This window comes from Manis pentadactyla, chromosome 1 (assembly GCF_030020395.1).
Source record: "Manis pentadactyla isolate mManPen7 chromosome 1, mManPen7.hap1, whole genome shotgun sequence".
In the NCBI taxonomy this organism is placed as follows: Eukaryota; Metazoa; Chordata; class Mammalia; order Pholidota; family Manidae; genus Manis; species Manis pentadactyla.
Genome location: NC_080019.1, coordinates 9,737,180 through 9,754,608, shown reverse-complemented (window position 1 = coordinate 9,754,608; position 17,429 = coordinate 9,737,180). Strand labels below are relative to the sequence as shown.

General features: G+C 39.4%; 1 protein-coding gene across 2 annotated transcripts in view; it reads right to left on the bottom strand.

Moving 5' to 3' along the window:
* Positions 1-17,429, bottom strand: part of EBF2 (EBF transcription factor 2) — a 179,902-nt gene that overhangs the window by 7,893 nt on the left and 154,580 nt on the right. The window contains exons 11-15 of one of the 2 annotated variants that reach the window (XM_057486386.1): positions 10,253-10,341; positions 8,857-8,922; positions 8,598-8,775; positions 6,900-7,085; positions 261-362 (exon numbers count right to left, since the gene is read on the bottom strand). In XM_057486386.1, coding sequence (XP_057342369.1) covers positions 261-362; positions 6,900-7,085; positions 8,598-8,775; positions 8,857-8,922; positions 10,253-10,341 — 621 coding nt within the window. Of the gene's footprint in view, positions 1-260; positions 429-6,899; positions 7,086-8,597; positions 8,776-8,856; positions 8,923-10,252; positions 10,342-17,429 lie in introns of both variants that reach the window. The other variant, XM_036889114.2, reaches the window with a different exon arrangement.

The following is a 17,429-nucleotide window of genomic DNA, read 5'->3' as shown; positions in this document are numbered from 1 at the left end:
GACTCCCGGAGGGTACATCTGGCCCTACCATAGTTAATTCTCTGATCATGAAAAGTTGTCTAACTTCTCTGTTTCTCCGCATCTGCTCTTGGATGGAGGACCTGCCCACTATACAAGCCATGTGTACATCGTGGAAGCAGCCAAGCATTTCCGTAGGCAAATGGCTGGAGACACTGAATGATACTGTGCTGTTTCTTCCTATTTTGCTGGCCCTCTAGGACGTGTGTCATGCTTAGTCCTACAGTGGTGCCTGTGCTTACCTCTGAATCCATTTCCATTGCCGCTGGAGCAGGCAGGTGAAGGGGAGCCCTGGGGCCTGATGACAGGGGCAAAGGCACTCTTCTGTTTGACAGCAGGAAAAACTGAAGAAGAGAATGGAAGGATGGAGGACGTGCTGGAAGTTCCCACAGTGGGGCTCGATGACATGACTGCAAAGCAAATGCACAATCCTCTTTTAGAAAGGGACAGAGCTAGAAGGAAGTTCTTTCTTCCATACATACGACCTGTACATAGTTGTTGAGAAATTACTAATTCGTTCCAGATTTAAAAGTTGAATGTGACGATGTCCCTGCGCTTTCCTGGGGGCGGGGGGGAGGAAGGCAAATAAAACAACAAATAGGGTGATGATCCTACTGGAGGAGTGTGCACAGTGTTTAGGGAAACGTGGGCAGAAGAGTCAGGAAGGCAGCAGCAGGAGGTGATATTGCCATAGCTTTAACTCATGAGCAGAGGCTCAATAAGAGAAGGTGAAGGCCAGCATCTGAAAGATCATTAAATTTAATCAGGAACAGAATTCTCTTTTACACCCTAAAAAGAAATCCTGTCTGGGAGCTATGTGCATCCCTGCTAATTCTCCCGGCTTCGGCAGTTTGAGCTGCAGGGTTAACATCTTCTCTGAGAGTGCCATCTCCGTGGGCCACTTCCTCATTAAGTGCAAAGTTTATTAACATTGAGGAGATGATCTCCCTCTCCCTCTACTTCCAGAGCTCCTGGGAAATAAAGCTTGCAAGTCAGCCTCCTCTGATGCAATGTGTAGAAAAACACTAATATTAACATTAAAATTACTTAAAGGAAGCCAAAAACGAATTGTTGTAATTTCAAAGAAAAATAAAGGCAATTTATACGATGAAGTTCTTTACCTTTTAATGTCAGATACTCTATCAAGTTAGATCATGCAAGACAATAATTTTATCTTCTAAGTTCAGTTTGTTCAAGAAAGGGGCAAACTCAAGTCCACAAGGGTACAATTGTTAGATACAGCATCTAATAGTACAAGGTCAACTTTCAGGGACTCATTGTAGCATGATCTCCAGCATTCTGAACTGTACGAGTCACATGACTTACGAAAGACTTGAAGTCCATGGTAAAGGCTAGGGATGCTAATTTCTAACTTCAGTGGCCCAGCTACCACACAAAATAAATTTTGGAAGTGAGGACATGCATGTGGCTTATGGTTCCAATACTAAGTACAAGTGAACTGAGGTCAGATGTTCTCATGTCCTGCATTAAGACTCCGTCTCTGGTCCTCCCCATCTCCCTACAAAAATACACGTTGGGCTATGCTCATACAATTGCATATATAAAGCATATCATACAGTATACTTCCAATATGATGCTCTTTACAGCCAAAATGCAAATCAAAGACTTCAGAAAAAGAGTTTTATCTAAAACTACTTATCTTTAGGTAGTCCTGATTTAAAGATTCAGAAGGAAGTATCTTGAGTATACTCTTTCCTCAAAGTAATATGCATCAAAGAAAAAAAAATGGAAAAAGTGATGAAGTCCTGGAAAAGTCTCATGTAATATCTGAAGATTTAAATGAAGAAGAAATTGGACAAATTCACTATTATGGTAGGATAGGACACAGGGCTGAGCATTGGGAGTGGATCTTATACATAGTTCCACGCAAAATCTCCTCTTCCAACACCTTGATTAGAGCATCAGTAAAACGTGTGTTGGGGGTCGTGGTGGTGGGGAATCTCTCCATAAGGCATTGAATGTTCATATCCTCAGTAGTTAATAAGTTTTTTATCAATTAATTAGAAAAAGAAAAACATCCCAATAGAAAAATGGGCAAAGGAGGTGAAAAGTCACACAAGGAGAAATGGAAATGACTGAAAGATCTGCCAGACTATCATAGACATTCAAATTGATTAGCAATCAAATGCAGATTAAAACAGTCATGCGATGGTATTTTCCACTTTACCAAATGGATAAAGATTTTTAAAAATTAACAAGGCAGGAAAGCAGAAACTCTTCCTTTTCTAAGGGAAGTATTAACCTCTTTGGAGGAATTTGGGCAATACATATCTTAAAATGTGCATGTTTTTAAGCCCAGTAATTCAATTTTTAGAAATTACTTCCCATGGAAATAATCATAATTAGGGAAAAATAGATTTATGGGCATTTTTATAATCATGAAAAACTTGGAAATAACTGAAGTGACCAGCTACAGGGTAAACTATATTAAGCCCATAAAATGGAACACTATGCAAACATTAAATGTTGGGGAAGAATATTTAAGGACATGGAAAGATATGATTCCTCAGATGAGTAAAGCAGGTTATTTAGTAACACATATGTCTAATCCACTTTCATTTTTAAAGAACATACAAAGCAAAAGTCTAGAAGGATGTGACGCCCAATGTTTAATGATGTTATCTCGGACTGATGGGGCAATGAATATTCTTAAGCTTATTTTCCTCTTACCTCTCCATATTTTCAAAATTTTCTACAATAGGCATGTATTACTTTTTATGTAGCAGAAACCAGTAACAGTGGTCAAAATAAACAACTGGAAACTCTCTGTTTCTTTGGTAAAAAAACAATATAATCTTTAGTAACAGGCATAATAGCTTTCCTGGATGTTAATGTTCCTCTTCGATTTAAGGCTTTACTGCCCATAAACAAGGTTGTCTATTAATCTTTCTGTTACAAAAAAAGTAAAGAAAATAATAAATTCTTGAATTCCTGGGAAAAGCTTGTTGATTGTAGTTAACTTTTCAAAGCAAACATGACTCCTAATAGCTATTTGCCATTCTTAGGACACAGGTCTGCATTACCGATGGACTTTATGGAGCCTGGCTTCATATGTGTGACTTTGGTCATTTTGCCACTTTTCTACTCTTTTCCATTATCTCGTGATGGAATCCCATTATTGTGCAGCAAAGCTCACACTACCATTTTCAAAATGTGTGTCTCTATGGCTGGAAGGCTACACTTTAAAGTTAACAATGGTTATCTCTGTATAGAAATAAATTGTCAATTTTCTTTTCTTTTTTTTACATATATACATGCTTTTCAAATTGTCTGTAATGAGTATGTTCCTATTGTAATAGAATATATTTTTTCTTTCTGAGGAAGAAGATAATAGAAGTATATCAAAAGGTGAACAAGGTTGTTTTTTTACAGTGGGAGTACACTTTCTTTTTAAAAACTATTTTCACAGGTTGTGGATATTCTATAATCATCGTTTAAAACTCTACAATAGAAAATGTCTCAATATTTATTTTTTAAAATATAAAAATATTGAGACCCAGGGCATAGTCTAAGACTATGTAAATGAAGTAGGAATCGCTAAGGACAGGCTGGGTTCCTGTCTGTCTGGATTCTGTCCTTAACTTTGCATTTGCTCGGTGCCTATTCTGCTTTGGAAGAAGTAGTCCTATGGGTGTTAAGGGCTCAGTGACTAGAGCATCTTTGGGGACACCAGAGTGCTCCATTTTAGGAAAAGTTGATCACAGACTCACAACTGAGAATTTCTCTGGACATCTCTCTATGGACGGAGGCCAACATAAAGGCAAGCGTGTCTGGCCCAGAAAGCTCTGAATAAGGGGAGTTAAGGAAAAACCACTTTTCTTCTCAAAAGGATTGATTGGCTTGCACAATCCCAGCTGGAACTCACCGGGCACATATCCCCCTTTGCATCGAGCCATTGCATTTGCTGGAACTAAGGGGTCTGTCAGCATTTCATTATAACCCCCTATTGTCAGGGGCTTAGGATTCAGCCATAAAAACTTGCGCTGAGCTGGAACTTGGCACACACCGCTACCGCCAGGAAGTGAAGTTTGTATGTGAAATTGAAAAAACATCTGTTTGGCCATTTTTGAAGTGGTGTGAGAGCAAAAACAGTCAAGAGGCAGGTTTGTGATGCTCTGCCTTGGCCGTCATGCAAATCAACTTGACCGAGAGGCTTGGCTTTATCTCTTTTCAACCTCTCTGGCAAGTGATTGCTCACATCAGGCTAGTTTAAAAAATAAAATAAAACATCATAGGATGGTGGTTTCAGATACAAGCAACTGAATTGATGCAATGGTTTCCCTTGGGCTTTTTTTTTGTATTTCCCAGAGAAGTTAAGACTTAGGTGGCCAGAAACACAGGTCGGATGCTATGGTAATGAACCTCATGGGGTATTCAGTATTTTTGCAGTAGGGGAGTTTATTGCAATGAATGCACTGTTTGGAATCCCATTCCCAGCCTGCAATTCCTCCAGACCCACCCTCAGACAATGAAGGTGCAGGGGGTCCCAAAGACCCAGTAGGGGCAGGAGGCCGTTCTCTGCTGTGCTTCCCACTCCCACTGGTTGGGGCGCCTTCCTCTTTCTGTGCATCTGGTCTTGTTTTAATGGGCAACTTGCAGATTTGGGATGTTATGATTTTTGGCGTTGCAGGGGGATTGGGGATCAAGGAAGGACAGTGGAAGGAAGTTGTCACTTGCTGGAGTGACATGAGTCCCACCCCACCAAATGAATTCTCTAGTAACAAATATCAAGCGATTAACACTCTAGAGGCATTTCTATTCATCTAGTCATAATTTCTCTCTCTCTCTCTCCCTCCAACCACCTCACATTACACACTGTATGATGTGAACCATTTTTAATCTACAGAAATAACCATGTCATATGGTTCAACCTAATGCACACATTTTATTCTTAAACGTATGATTGAACATAGGAAACTGACATTTTTGGAAATCAAGAAGAGGGGATTCGATATGGTTCTGCCTAATAATGTATTATAAATATAAGAAATATTTGTTACATTATTGGATAATTTTAAAACGTGGTATTCTGAATCTGATGACAGACATATGTTCTAGTCCCATTTTTTACTATTTATTGGCTATGAATCCTTGAGTAAGTCATTTAATAACCCTTCGTATCTTAGAAGGGAAAGTGATAGTAGGATAATAATAATAATGCTAATTACTATTATTATATACATGTCCTAAGGTTGTTGTGAGGATCTGATTGGACCCTGGAAGTGAACACGCATTTTAAGCTGTAAACTGGAATGCAATTATGTATTACTCCGTGGTCATTATCATTATGTGGCATTATTTACATGATGGCTCTCTTGCTCCTGTATCCCTTGCAGGGGCTCTGCTGAAGATGTGGTCCTTTCTGCATCCCAGGTGCCCTCTCCACAAGGATGCATGGGAGAAAGCTCTCCAAAGTCTCAGCAACAGAAAAATCAGGTTTTCCCTGAGCTGCTAAAAAATAATATAATAATGTGTGGACATGAAATATTATAATAAATAGCATTTCCTTGCCTTAACATCTTGTAAGCCTCTGAACCAAATTAACGGCTCCCTTGAATAGACCAAATGGCGTGCTTCCTGGCCTGTGGATTCATCTAATGTTCCTGTCCATGTGTTTTTTAAATCTCAGTTTCTTGTCATTTCCATTTTATACTTTCATACTACCTGTTTGATGAGCAGTATTCCTCAAAACATTTTTGGAACAAGATAAGGTAAAATCAAGCAAATAAATAAAGGAAGCAAACATTTGTTTTCCTAGACCACTCTGATCAAACTGGTGTGGGCCATTTTATGGGACATAACACAGAATTCCTGTCTTTGCAGCAACAAGATTTTAGTTGTATTGGGAGAACCAACTTCTACTACATGTGCTCCTCTGTTACTCTGTCCTCATCATGCTGAAGAGGGTATTGAGTGTAAGGAATAGAACAGATAACCAAGAAGTAGAACATGGGTGTGGGCCCCAGGGAACCACAGGCCCAAAGCGGACAGCCACCAGATCTGTGGCATGTCACCCCCTGATCTTCAGTGGAAATGGCTGTGACCACGGCCTGCTGTAGAGCCTCGCAACAAGATCCAGCACTTCAAGAGTACTCCACCCCCTCACTCAGATTCTCCATGGAGGCTTCCTCCCTGGCCTGAAGTTCTCCCTACATAGGTTCTCTCAGGTTCCAGGGCATTGGGCAGTTCCTGGCTTAGCCCCCAAAGCACCCCAAATGAGTTTTCATAACTTCCTAGGACGTCTAGTTTGCTGCTAGCCCTCAGACTAATATCGAGAGGTTCGTCTCCACATGGCCCAGTCTCACAACCAGTCCCATCCCTGTGGAAGTGCCTATGGGAGGGGACAGCTGCGTAACAAAGTAAGAAGGGAGACTGGTGTGAGACGCAAACAACTTGAAGTCATAAAATCTGAGTCCACATTATTGCCCTGCTTTATTTTGCTGCATGATCTTTAAGTCACCTCAATGTCCTCACCTATAACAAGGAGGTGATAATACTGACCTCAGCAAGGTCTTGTGAGGACGAAATGAAACATTGCATCTGAAAGTACCTAGTGAAGAGTTTCATGACATTAACTGAAATGGAACCTGAATTCCTCACTCCCATCTACACAGGCCGCATATTCTCTTTATAGAAATGGAACAGTTCCATTCCTACTCTTTTCCTCGGAAGGCTGTGAGTGACCAGTGGTACCAAAGTCCAGCTACGGGAAAGGAACAAGGCAGGAAGGACATGTCACCAGGAAACTGGGCCACTACTCCCCACCATTAAGATATAGGCATGCACCTCTCCCTGAGAAGGCTGAACAGGAAAACCCAGGGACAGAGAGACAGGGAGAGCCGGATGGAAAGGGCACTTACTTCCATAAGGGGAGCCTGTGGGGGAGCCGTTGAGAAATCCTGGTGACCCTGGGACACCCAGGTTGGCCATAGGGACGTTGCTATAGCCATTCATACTGTTACTGGAGGTGCTGTAATTAGACTGCTGAGGGGTGGAGCTGGAGGAGTAGCCACGCGGAGAGATGCTGCTCGTGTTGCGGATGTATCCTGGAAAACAAAGAAACAAGCACATAAATGAACTGCAGCACACACACAATGCAGGCCGAATATGGCAGCACAGATCCCCATGGCCTCAGGCCATCGCACACCACCAAGCCCACCCTGGGCAGCAGGGGCAGGTCTGCAATTTGTCTTCAGCTTTTATGCCTTCTGCTCTCTTCCCCATTCTGCACAGGGCCATGTGCCTGAGAGGCCCTCCTTCTTCTCCTTTCACATTTGCAGCCAGACCAACTCACACCAAGGAGGGAATGACCGATATGGCACTACGGCCCTGTGAGGCGTCATTGGGAACCACTAAGAAGAGCATTCCCTGGTCAAAGGAAGCTTAGCTGTTGCTACTGTAGTCATCCTTGAAGGTTTGCATAGGAAGAGCCTAGGGCACAAATAAACTGGTCGCTAACCCAGTGTTTTCAAATTTAACACTGCGTCTTTTCTGGGAATGTGGGAAAAGGCACCTTAACAATATCCTGAGGGTGACTAGTATCTGCAGATCACAGCTTTGGAGATGTTAGTTCAAACTTGTTACCATGTCCCGAGTAGGGGTGGGGTACACTTTCATTCAAAAAGTGTTGGTAAATTCATCTAAATGTGCTTGTCTTTGACCAAAGACTTGGAAGTATTGGTAATTGAGCACAGGGACACCCAGCCTGGGGAAGAGACAGTGAATCCTCTCCATAATTCTGAAACCCCAACACAGAGACACTACCTAATCTGTGCTGAAATAACCACTTTGGATAACTGTCTCTAAAGCTATTGAGAAAATGACTCAAATTTGATTCTCCAAAATTAATATGTCCACACCCACCCTTCTATAAGAAGAATTCACCCTGGGTATGAGAATGAGGAATTCCTTTCTAATGGATGAATTAAATTAGAAATAAAATTGTTCCAAGGTTAGGGACATTATTAGAAACATTTACTCCTTTAGAAAAATGATTTATGATAAGCACCTTAATAAAAATCATCCTAGTGACAAAAATCTTTACACGGTACACTTTACATAGAAAAGCATAGTTAATTGTATAAGTGTGTTCCTATATACTTGACTATGAAGGAATACATAAATAGAATTTACCAAATAATATCAAGCCATTCAGCCTTAATTACTAGGAAGAGAGAGTCAAACACAATAAATGATAATGGTAATAACTCAGCTTCTTTACATTATTCAGTCTGGTGACCACATAGTAAAAATATCCATTTTATTCAAACAATACCCATAAATCTAGTTTCACTAAGCCTAAACCTTTCTAAATTCATAACAGTCAATCTTATCCTTAAATACTTCCAATTAAAGGGATTCTACCTGGGACCTAAAAAGCTCAAAATCTAACAATACGCTACCTATATTGATTGAGATAATCCAATACATGATTACATTGCTTATCTGGGGACACACTCTTGTAATGGTTTATGAATCAAGCTTTAACTCCTACTTTAGCAGAACCAATCTTTCAAACATGTAAGATGTTTGAATTTTGCCTCTGAGAGAATTAGTACCTTGGTTATTTCCCTGGGTTGACTCCGAAATGCTGACCCCAAGCTGGCTGCCGTAAGAATTGATGCCCATCATGCCACCGTGGGCTGGAGAGCTGGAGAGAGCTGGGATCTGGCTGGGATTCCGGGGGACACTGTAGAGGGCTTCAGCAATGTCTGCAGCTCGCTTCAAAATGATGTCCTGCAAAATGGCAGGCTGGGGTGAGCATTTCTCTCGGCGTGAGCGTTAGACACGATAGGGTGTAAGGTCTGAGCCTCTCACCTGGTTATTGTGTGGTGTGCCGTAGAGGGCCTCCACTAGATCCGCAGCTCTTTTCAACAGCATTTCCTAGAAAAAGAAAAGAAAAAGTGGAGGATAAGCAAAGGTAAAACCCAAAATGGCAAACACAAAGGAAAATTATGAATAAAAACTAAAGTCCAATCATTCCCCTAAAATGTAAATGACTGGCCAACAGGTCTTCTGTTTGGTTTGACAGGTAGAGTATAATCATACATATAAATCCCTCTGTAAATACGTGTCTCCATGGAAGTCATCCAGATAAAATACTTCCATAAATGGTTGTATGACCAAAACAAAGAACAACCAAATTAAGGGCAGAGTTGATTTACAATCATGTCATGGAAATTCCATTAAAAATTACTTTCAGATCATTCCATTAAAAAATCTGGTGCACTAATTAACCAAATATTCTGAAAATGTTTGACCTGAGTTGAGCTGCCTGCCAAGGACTTGTCCAAAGTACTGAAATTATCTTGGCAATGCCTTTCACAAAATTTTATTCTAATAAAGATGAATTCTTTCAATAATATTTCCCCTGTTCACTTTAACTAGAGAGAAGTAGTAATCAGTAATCCCTTTCCTCTCATTTTGTCTTTTCCCCCTCCTGTTTTTAACAGCCGTTTAAATTGCTATTAACCTACTTTCCAGATATCATCTAATTTAATGGTGGGACTGGGGATTTTTCCAAGAGGAAAATAAAGGTGTGATATAGAAACAACTCTGGTACTTGAATTTTACTCACAGTACCAAAAAAAGAACATTGCATATTATAATGTGTGTGCTTAAAATGCAAATATAAATGTTAAAACTTAATAATTTCTCATTACTTGAATACCTAATAAATGGATCTATTTTTAAATAAAGAAAGTGAAAATAATGAGCCAGATTCTTGATATCATTTTCATAAGCAAATTCATTTAAAAGTGACGCATTTCATAGAAATTTCATATGGAGGTGTTTTCACTTCATTCAATACTTGTGTATATATTCATTGATAGGACCTCAATGAATACTACTTTGTGCATGAAGGTGTCCCTGAAATTATGACTAAATAAAATTATATTTAAATACAAAGGAGAATGTACTTACACTTTTAAGCAATTTACAAGTATTTATTTTCATAAAAGTTGGCGATGTTTAATAAGCTGATGACTCCTAGTCTATCTATTTTATAGGCCCACATTTTCAGATCTCTTATTTCCTTAGAGATTAATCACAAATATTTCATAGTTAGATATTTTATGTGCATCTTGTATCTAAAGCTTAGCCAGATTTCCAGGCCTAATTTAATTTTAAAAGGACTTATGTTGCTGGATTAACCCAAATTTGCTGAAATTCTACAAGAAGATTTTCCCCTGTCAATTTTCAGAGTTTTTACCTTGGCTAATCTCTCAGGATCCCCAGGATGTCTCGGGATAACTTTCTGCAGTCTCTGGAAGCCATAGTCTATGGTGGGTTCATTTAGTGCTGAAAAATAAAAGTCCTCTTTATGAGTGTGTCTCCTGACCACAAGGCAAAGCTGTTAAGAAGTCTTCCACAGGTAACAGAAAGGTTCTGCTGTTACCTATGCATTGATACATAATGGATACAACCAGTTAAGGATTTTGCTATTGACATTGGCTAATTCACACTTCTAAATCTGGAATTAATAATAACTTAATGTTTTACATTAGAATGATATTTCAAATTTTCAGGATTATTACAATTTTTTATCCTTTCTGCCTTACACGTGCACACTTATAATTCTCTGCTCACTCTCAAATCATCAGAAATATTATACATCAACCATACTGCAGTTTCTTATGACGACAATAAACTACCTTATATATGCTTTTCCCTTCTTCCCCTTTCTCTTTCCCAAGAATGCCTTTATCATCTATAATTGACTTAATATCAGACCCCATAACGTGTGTTCTACAATGCCAAAGTTCTACAGGAGCAGAACTCATACTTATTTTGTTTGCCACTGTGTTCTCATGGCTGATGACAGTGCCTGGCACATAGTAGGCCCTTAGTGTCAGCAACTGTAAAATGAGGGAGGGGGAGGGGGAGGGAATGAATGAATGATACATTCAAGCATTTCTACTGTGCTAAAGATTTTTTAGATTTGTTATCTTGATTCTTTCTCTTCCTTTCTTCCTTTACTTCTTAAAAGTTTGTTGTTTAAATTATACAGTTTTAAAATTAGTGCATGATCAAACTAAAGAAAAAATTACACCAAGAATAAAATAATAACCACCTACACTCTCATTAGGCAACAGTAAACACAGGAGGGTGTATTTCCTTTATAATCTTCCTTTTTGCATGTTTTTTGAATATCTGTTGCTATTACTCTAAGTTTTAAAGCAACTCCTTTTGTTTGAAAACATTATTTAAAAATGTTAAATTATCCATAAATAAAATAAAATCATCCATAATCTCACCATTTTAGAGATGATCTGAGTCAACTGTTTGCTAGTATCCTTCCAGATTTCAACACACACACTTAAAATTATTTAGAGACATACTAGTCACACTGTTGCATAACCTACTGTTTATCCAACTAACAATATATCAAACTTTTCCCCAGGTTATTAAATAGTCTTTTATAATATTATTTAAAATTCCTGCATATTTTTCCATGACATGGTCTGATTTATTTAAATGGCTATCTTATGTTTGGCATTTAATGTGATCTTAATTTCAAATATTATAAAAACTAGAGTAATAATTATTCTTTGTGTATAACTTTAATTATTTCAATTGGAAAATCTAAGACTTAGAATTACTGGGCCAAAAATTGTGATTTCTACTTAACGCCTTTCACACATACTGTCAAATCACTCATCAGAAGAATGTACAAATTGATACTCCCTCTAGTAATACATGTGGACATTTTAACTTAACATTTCTTTGTTCATCAGTGAGGCAGAAGAATTTTTTCTCATACTTGCTGATCATTTTAATTTCTTCTTTTATGAACTGCTTATTAATATTTCCTGCACTCTTTTCTTTTGGAAACTAGTCTTTTTCTTTTTTTTTTACATGTAGAAACACTTCATATATTTATATTTTAACTCTCTTATCACCATGTTACAATAACCTATCGCAATTTGCCCTTAGGCATTATATGTAGAAAGAGCACCCCAAATCCAAGATCAGGTAAGTATACACATACAAAACATGTGTGTCTGTGTATACATATACCTACATGTAGGAATTCTTCCTCTTGAGGTATACGACTAAGATGTGTACTGCTCCTGGTATAGGTAATAAATTTTTTATTTTTCATTTTACTTTTTGCTATGTAGTTCAGTTTTTGTGTTTTCGTTATAAATACAATTACTCCCTCATCACATCTTCTAAGAATTTTACTAGCACCTAGAAACACCTTTGGTTTTTATATGCCTGGCAGGCAGTGTATGGCATCTATGATACAGTCATTATGAGAAGCACCTTCAGCATCAAGTAGGTCTTAGGTTTGCAAGCCAGCTTCACCATTAATTTCTTTAGGTGTCTGCTTAAAAATCCATCTCATGAGTTTGCTGTCAAAATTAAATGAAACAGCTTGAATAACGTCCCCAGTGCAGTTCTTGGCACAGAAAAGATTTTAACCAGTGGGAACTATCAATTTTGTTGTAAGCAAACCCCTAACAGGTACCATTTCTTCTGTTGATTCTTAGCCTTGTACATTCACAGCACCTACATGTAATCATCATCTTGTCTGTATATTAATCCCAACCAGTTCTCTTCAATCTCGTGCTTGCATTAGCTAAAACTTCCCAGAAAGTGCCTGAAAATAAGGATGATGGTAAATAGTCTTGCTTGTTTTTCTCTAAATGGGAATGGCACTAACATTTCACCACCAAATGTAGGGTTGGCTATTTCAGAGTGATACTAGTTATCATGCTTTGATAAGGGTTTTTATCAGAGCACTTTAGAATTTCAGAAAATGGCAATCCCATAGATTTTTCTCCTGTGACCAATTGATACTGTATTTTAGAACAGATTTCTCAATATTTCACAATGAAATGCTTACTCAAGGATGTGGTATATAATTTGCTTAGTATGTTTCTGCATTCAATTTGTTAATATTTTCATAAAACTACTGGTATGAGGATTAAACCAATTCAGTTACTGAGAATAGTGCCTGGCACATACTGAGCACCCAAGTATTATTACTGCTGGTGGGGATTTATATGTCCATACTAATCATTGGAATTGCATGCATGGTGCTATCCGGCTCCTGATGGATTTTTTATTTTATACCAGCACTGAAAAATACATTAAGAAGCCTTCTGTCTTTGATCTTATGCTTTATAAAATTTAGGTAGCATGGATATTATCTCGACTAGAAGTTTGAAAGAATGCCAGTGAAATTTCTCTTGTCATCGTCACCAATAATATTGTAGTCAAACCAAGAGAAGCTTTTTCACTTTTATCTTGAATTCAAGTTAGCATTTGAACTGGGAAAACTCTCCTGCCAGAAATGACTTCCAGCTATTGGCTTTCTGGAACACACACAGCCCCATTTCACCCGTATCTCTCCGGCCATGCCGACCCTGCCTATTTTGAAGACTGCTCTTCCTCAGTCTGTCTTGTAAATACTGATACTGCTCACAATTGTTGCCAAGGCAGTCTTCTGTTTGGCTATATATTTTCCCTCGGCAACCTCATCAGTGCCCCATGATTTCCATGTAAGCTACGTGCTGATCATCTATCACATATCTTTATCTCCAGTCCAGAGAGTTTGCCGGAGATGCAGCCTTATCGACCCGGCTGTTGGCTGGGCATTTGCACATGATGGCCCCATACACTCCTCCCACTCAGAATGCCCCAACCAAGTTCATGTGCCTCTCAGTGAATAGCCATTGTCTATCAGATTGCCATCCAGAAATCTTGGATTCATTCCTTATTTCTTATTATCATTTGTATTTATCTCAAAAAGTTACACATTTCATCAAGATTTTAAATGTTTTAAAAAACATTTAAATGTTTTAAAAATAGTATTTGTTTAAAATTTCTAATCTCCTGTTTATGGTTCTGCCCCACCCCTCCCCTCCTTTGTTGTAACTTTCTGAATAGATATATTTCTAATTTTATCTTCCTTTTATTCCAAAGAAAATATTGTGAAATTTCTAAATGGCTGGGAATTAAACTGTTAATTATTTATTTTAGTTAATTGCGCTCGATTCAAAAAGGTGGCCTGCAGAATATCTGTCTTTTGGAATTTATTAAGTTTTTTGTGAATTAATATATATTAATCTTGTCTATGTTCAAGGGTAATGTTTTAAATGTATTATTTAACATATCCTTTTGATCATATTATTTAACATATTTTTTACATAATTGCTACTATAAATTCATCTTTCCTCACCCTTCTTGTATTTCTAATAGCTTTTTAATGAATGTATTTTTCTCTGGTGATTAGGAAGATATATACATCCTGTTTTAATTTAAAATACTACCTATAGATTTCTCTAAAAATATTTTATTTTTTCTAATTATTTGATTCTGTTGAGCCTCTCCACATGTAAGGAATTTTGCTCACCTTTAATTTCGCCACCTCATATTCTCTCCGCCTTCACATTTTTGTTGATCATTTGCCATCTTCAGCTAACATTACTATTACTAGATTTTCTATGATCCGTGTCTTTTAGACATTGATTTTCATTTTTTAATGAAGCTTTGGCTTCATATTAACAATCATTTAGATGCTGCCTATTTAACTGCACAGTCTGTTGACTAGGAGTCCTTTGACGCAGTAACTTTTCCATTCTTGCATTTTTCAGTGACTCAGTTCTCCAGTCGTCAGGTACATCAGTAAGAATAAGAGCTGCATTCTGTCTGGGCCTTTGAAATAAGAGAATATCTTTCTGTCTCCCTCACACACAAATGCTAACTTCTCAGGACACGCAGTTTTTAAGTACCCTCTTTTCTACGATCCGGTTCCTGCTGCGTCCCTCGCTTCCCCTCTCCGAGGCTGGGCGGAGGAGGCCAAGCGGCTTTTGTCAGGTGTCTCCCGTCATTTCCTGGCTCTGCTCTTCTTTCCCAGGAAGTGAGTAACAAGTGCAGCTTTCTGAGCACACCAGCACAATGGCACACAATTTGGGGCATACGGATGACCCCGGCCTGGCTTTAAACGTGAACACTAGAGGTCCTTTACTTGTATGCTTTCTTGAAAATATCCCCGGATATATTCTGGGGGTGGAGGCAGATCAAACACCTGCACTCACGTTACCATCTTACCCAGAAATGCACGAGAAGAATAGCTGTGTGTAACTGAACTCATTCCGTGAACTTCTTTTTTCCCTACTTTGCATCATAATGTCAGCAATTTCTGAAGACTTTTTCTTCAAAAATGGGACATTTAGTGGCTAGAATATTCAGTAATGAAAATCATTATTACCACTGTTAGAATGTACTGAAGGCTTACTGTATTATGGGCTTTATGTTAAGCCTTTTACATACATTAACTCACTTAATCCTCATTACAACCCCTTGACGTGGGTTTGATCCCCATTTTAAAGGCAGTTCCAGGGAATATAGGTGGGATCTGTACCCTGGTTTCTCTAACTTCAATTCGCAGGCTCTTAACTATTTTTTGCTGTACAACCAGAGATGTTCCAAATCCGGGAAATCCAAGCCAGGTATGCCAGCAGCCCCCTGGGCCAAAGGCGACCCCCTCTGTGCTTAGCTAGTGCACTGGACTTCGTGAAGAGCAGAGGAAGTGTTAAGTGGCCATGCCACCCTCTGCTTCCTGTCACCCATGCCCTGCACCCCCTTACACCTTCCTGAGCTTCCTCCCCAGCTGCTAGCAAACGGCTGCAGAAGTGGAAACTGAAGCCCAGCCCTGCTGCCCGACTCCTCCTCCCTGAGTGTGGAGAGGCCCCATTTGGTATCAATCAGCAAACAAACAGCTGCCTGGTGCTGCAGGGCCAACAGACCCAGTGCCAAAACGCTCTAAATCCATCACTGCCTCCCTGTTGTTCAAATATGCACCATTTCGTTACCTAAGGTGCTGATTTTCTTATATGGAGAAGATGGAAATTATAGCTGTGGGTGTGTTCCCAATGTGCTGCCTCTACAGTAAGGGACTAATGCACCAGCTAGAAAATCTCATTCCCCCAAGGCCCTGGCCCTGGTTGTCTCCACTGTTCACCTTGCCCCTGCTCCCCCTTTGCATGGTACACCCCCACACAAGCTCTCCCCACAGCTCTGGTGTCCGCCCGGGGCCCGCCACACATCTCTGTATTCCTTAGTTCTCCCTGCTGCTCACAGAGGAATCTGCTAAACCTGGTCTCTTCAGCACACAGAGGTGGGATGGAATGATGGTGTCTCTTTCATAGAGGTTATCACACATTTGTGGGTACTGTTTTCCCCTCTTAGATGCAAGACCACCAGGACACAAGAGTCATGTCTGGTTTGTGCCTGCCTTCCTCTCCTCACTCCCACCTAAATCAGAAATAGCAGAGTATCTTAATCACACTGGGTTAGCAAGGCATGTTTCACACTGAGCAAGTAAATTAGGCATTCTCAACCATTTCTTAGGTTGAGCTTTTTTTTGGCAGCCCTGCCTAACTCCATAGGCACAAATTATGGGACAGGTCATGTGTATATACAGATGAGAATGACGGCAGTGAACCACACCATCATCTGTATGGACAGGGAACAGTCACACACATGTACATGCATACACACAATTTCATTAAATCAAGGGCACTTTTGAAGTAGAAATTCAGGAGCCAACTGTCTAGTCAACCCCAAACCGTAGGAGGAAAAGTCAGTCCATCCCTCACATGTTGAACCTTCAAAATGTCAAAGTTGGACTGGAATGCTTTTACTTTGGTTCCAAGCTGAATTCCCAGCGGACCGGTTGTTCTTCATCCTGTAGATTCAGCGTCACCTGGAATCCTGCATACGGTACCCTCTTCCCACCTGCCTGGGAGTTCTCTGACTTTCAGGCCTGGTATGAGCCAAGTAAACCTCAATAGGCTAATGAGGTGCCCAAGACCAGCCCCAAGACTGTCCATAAGGGCCAAGCAGATCATTAACTGCCATCATCAGTGTGAATTTACCATCTCTCCTACCACACGGAGCGCAGGGGTGCTGTGAAGTTCTGCCAACCCCTAGGATGACAGGGACACAGACAAATGCTAGCAAGGCAAAAACAGAGTAAATTAAAAGTATGCTTCGATCTACAGGCTCTATTTATCTATGTCTTTCTTTAGTAACATAACATTAAGGTAAAAGGTCACGCCCCCACTGAAATATAATTTATATTTACCTTTTATTAAATAATTATGGCATGGCATGAAGTTAAATATTACAGAAGCTAATCAAGGGGGAATTCAACAGAGAAAACAGACATGAGAATTCCATCTTTGCTATACATAGAATGTCTTAATCCTCCACTGGGAGTCATTTGGGTTTGCTTAAGGAGTTTAATAACACACATTTGAACTGCCACAGAATCTAAACCCCATTTGGATCAGCCTTGGAAAAACTTTCATCAATACCTAGAGATTTCATAATATTTCTCCTGAGAGCCTGGATCTTACATGTCATTTTTCATT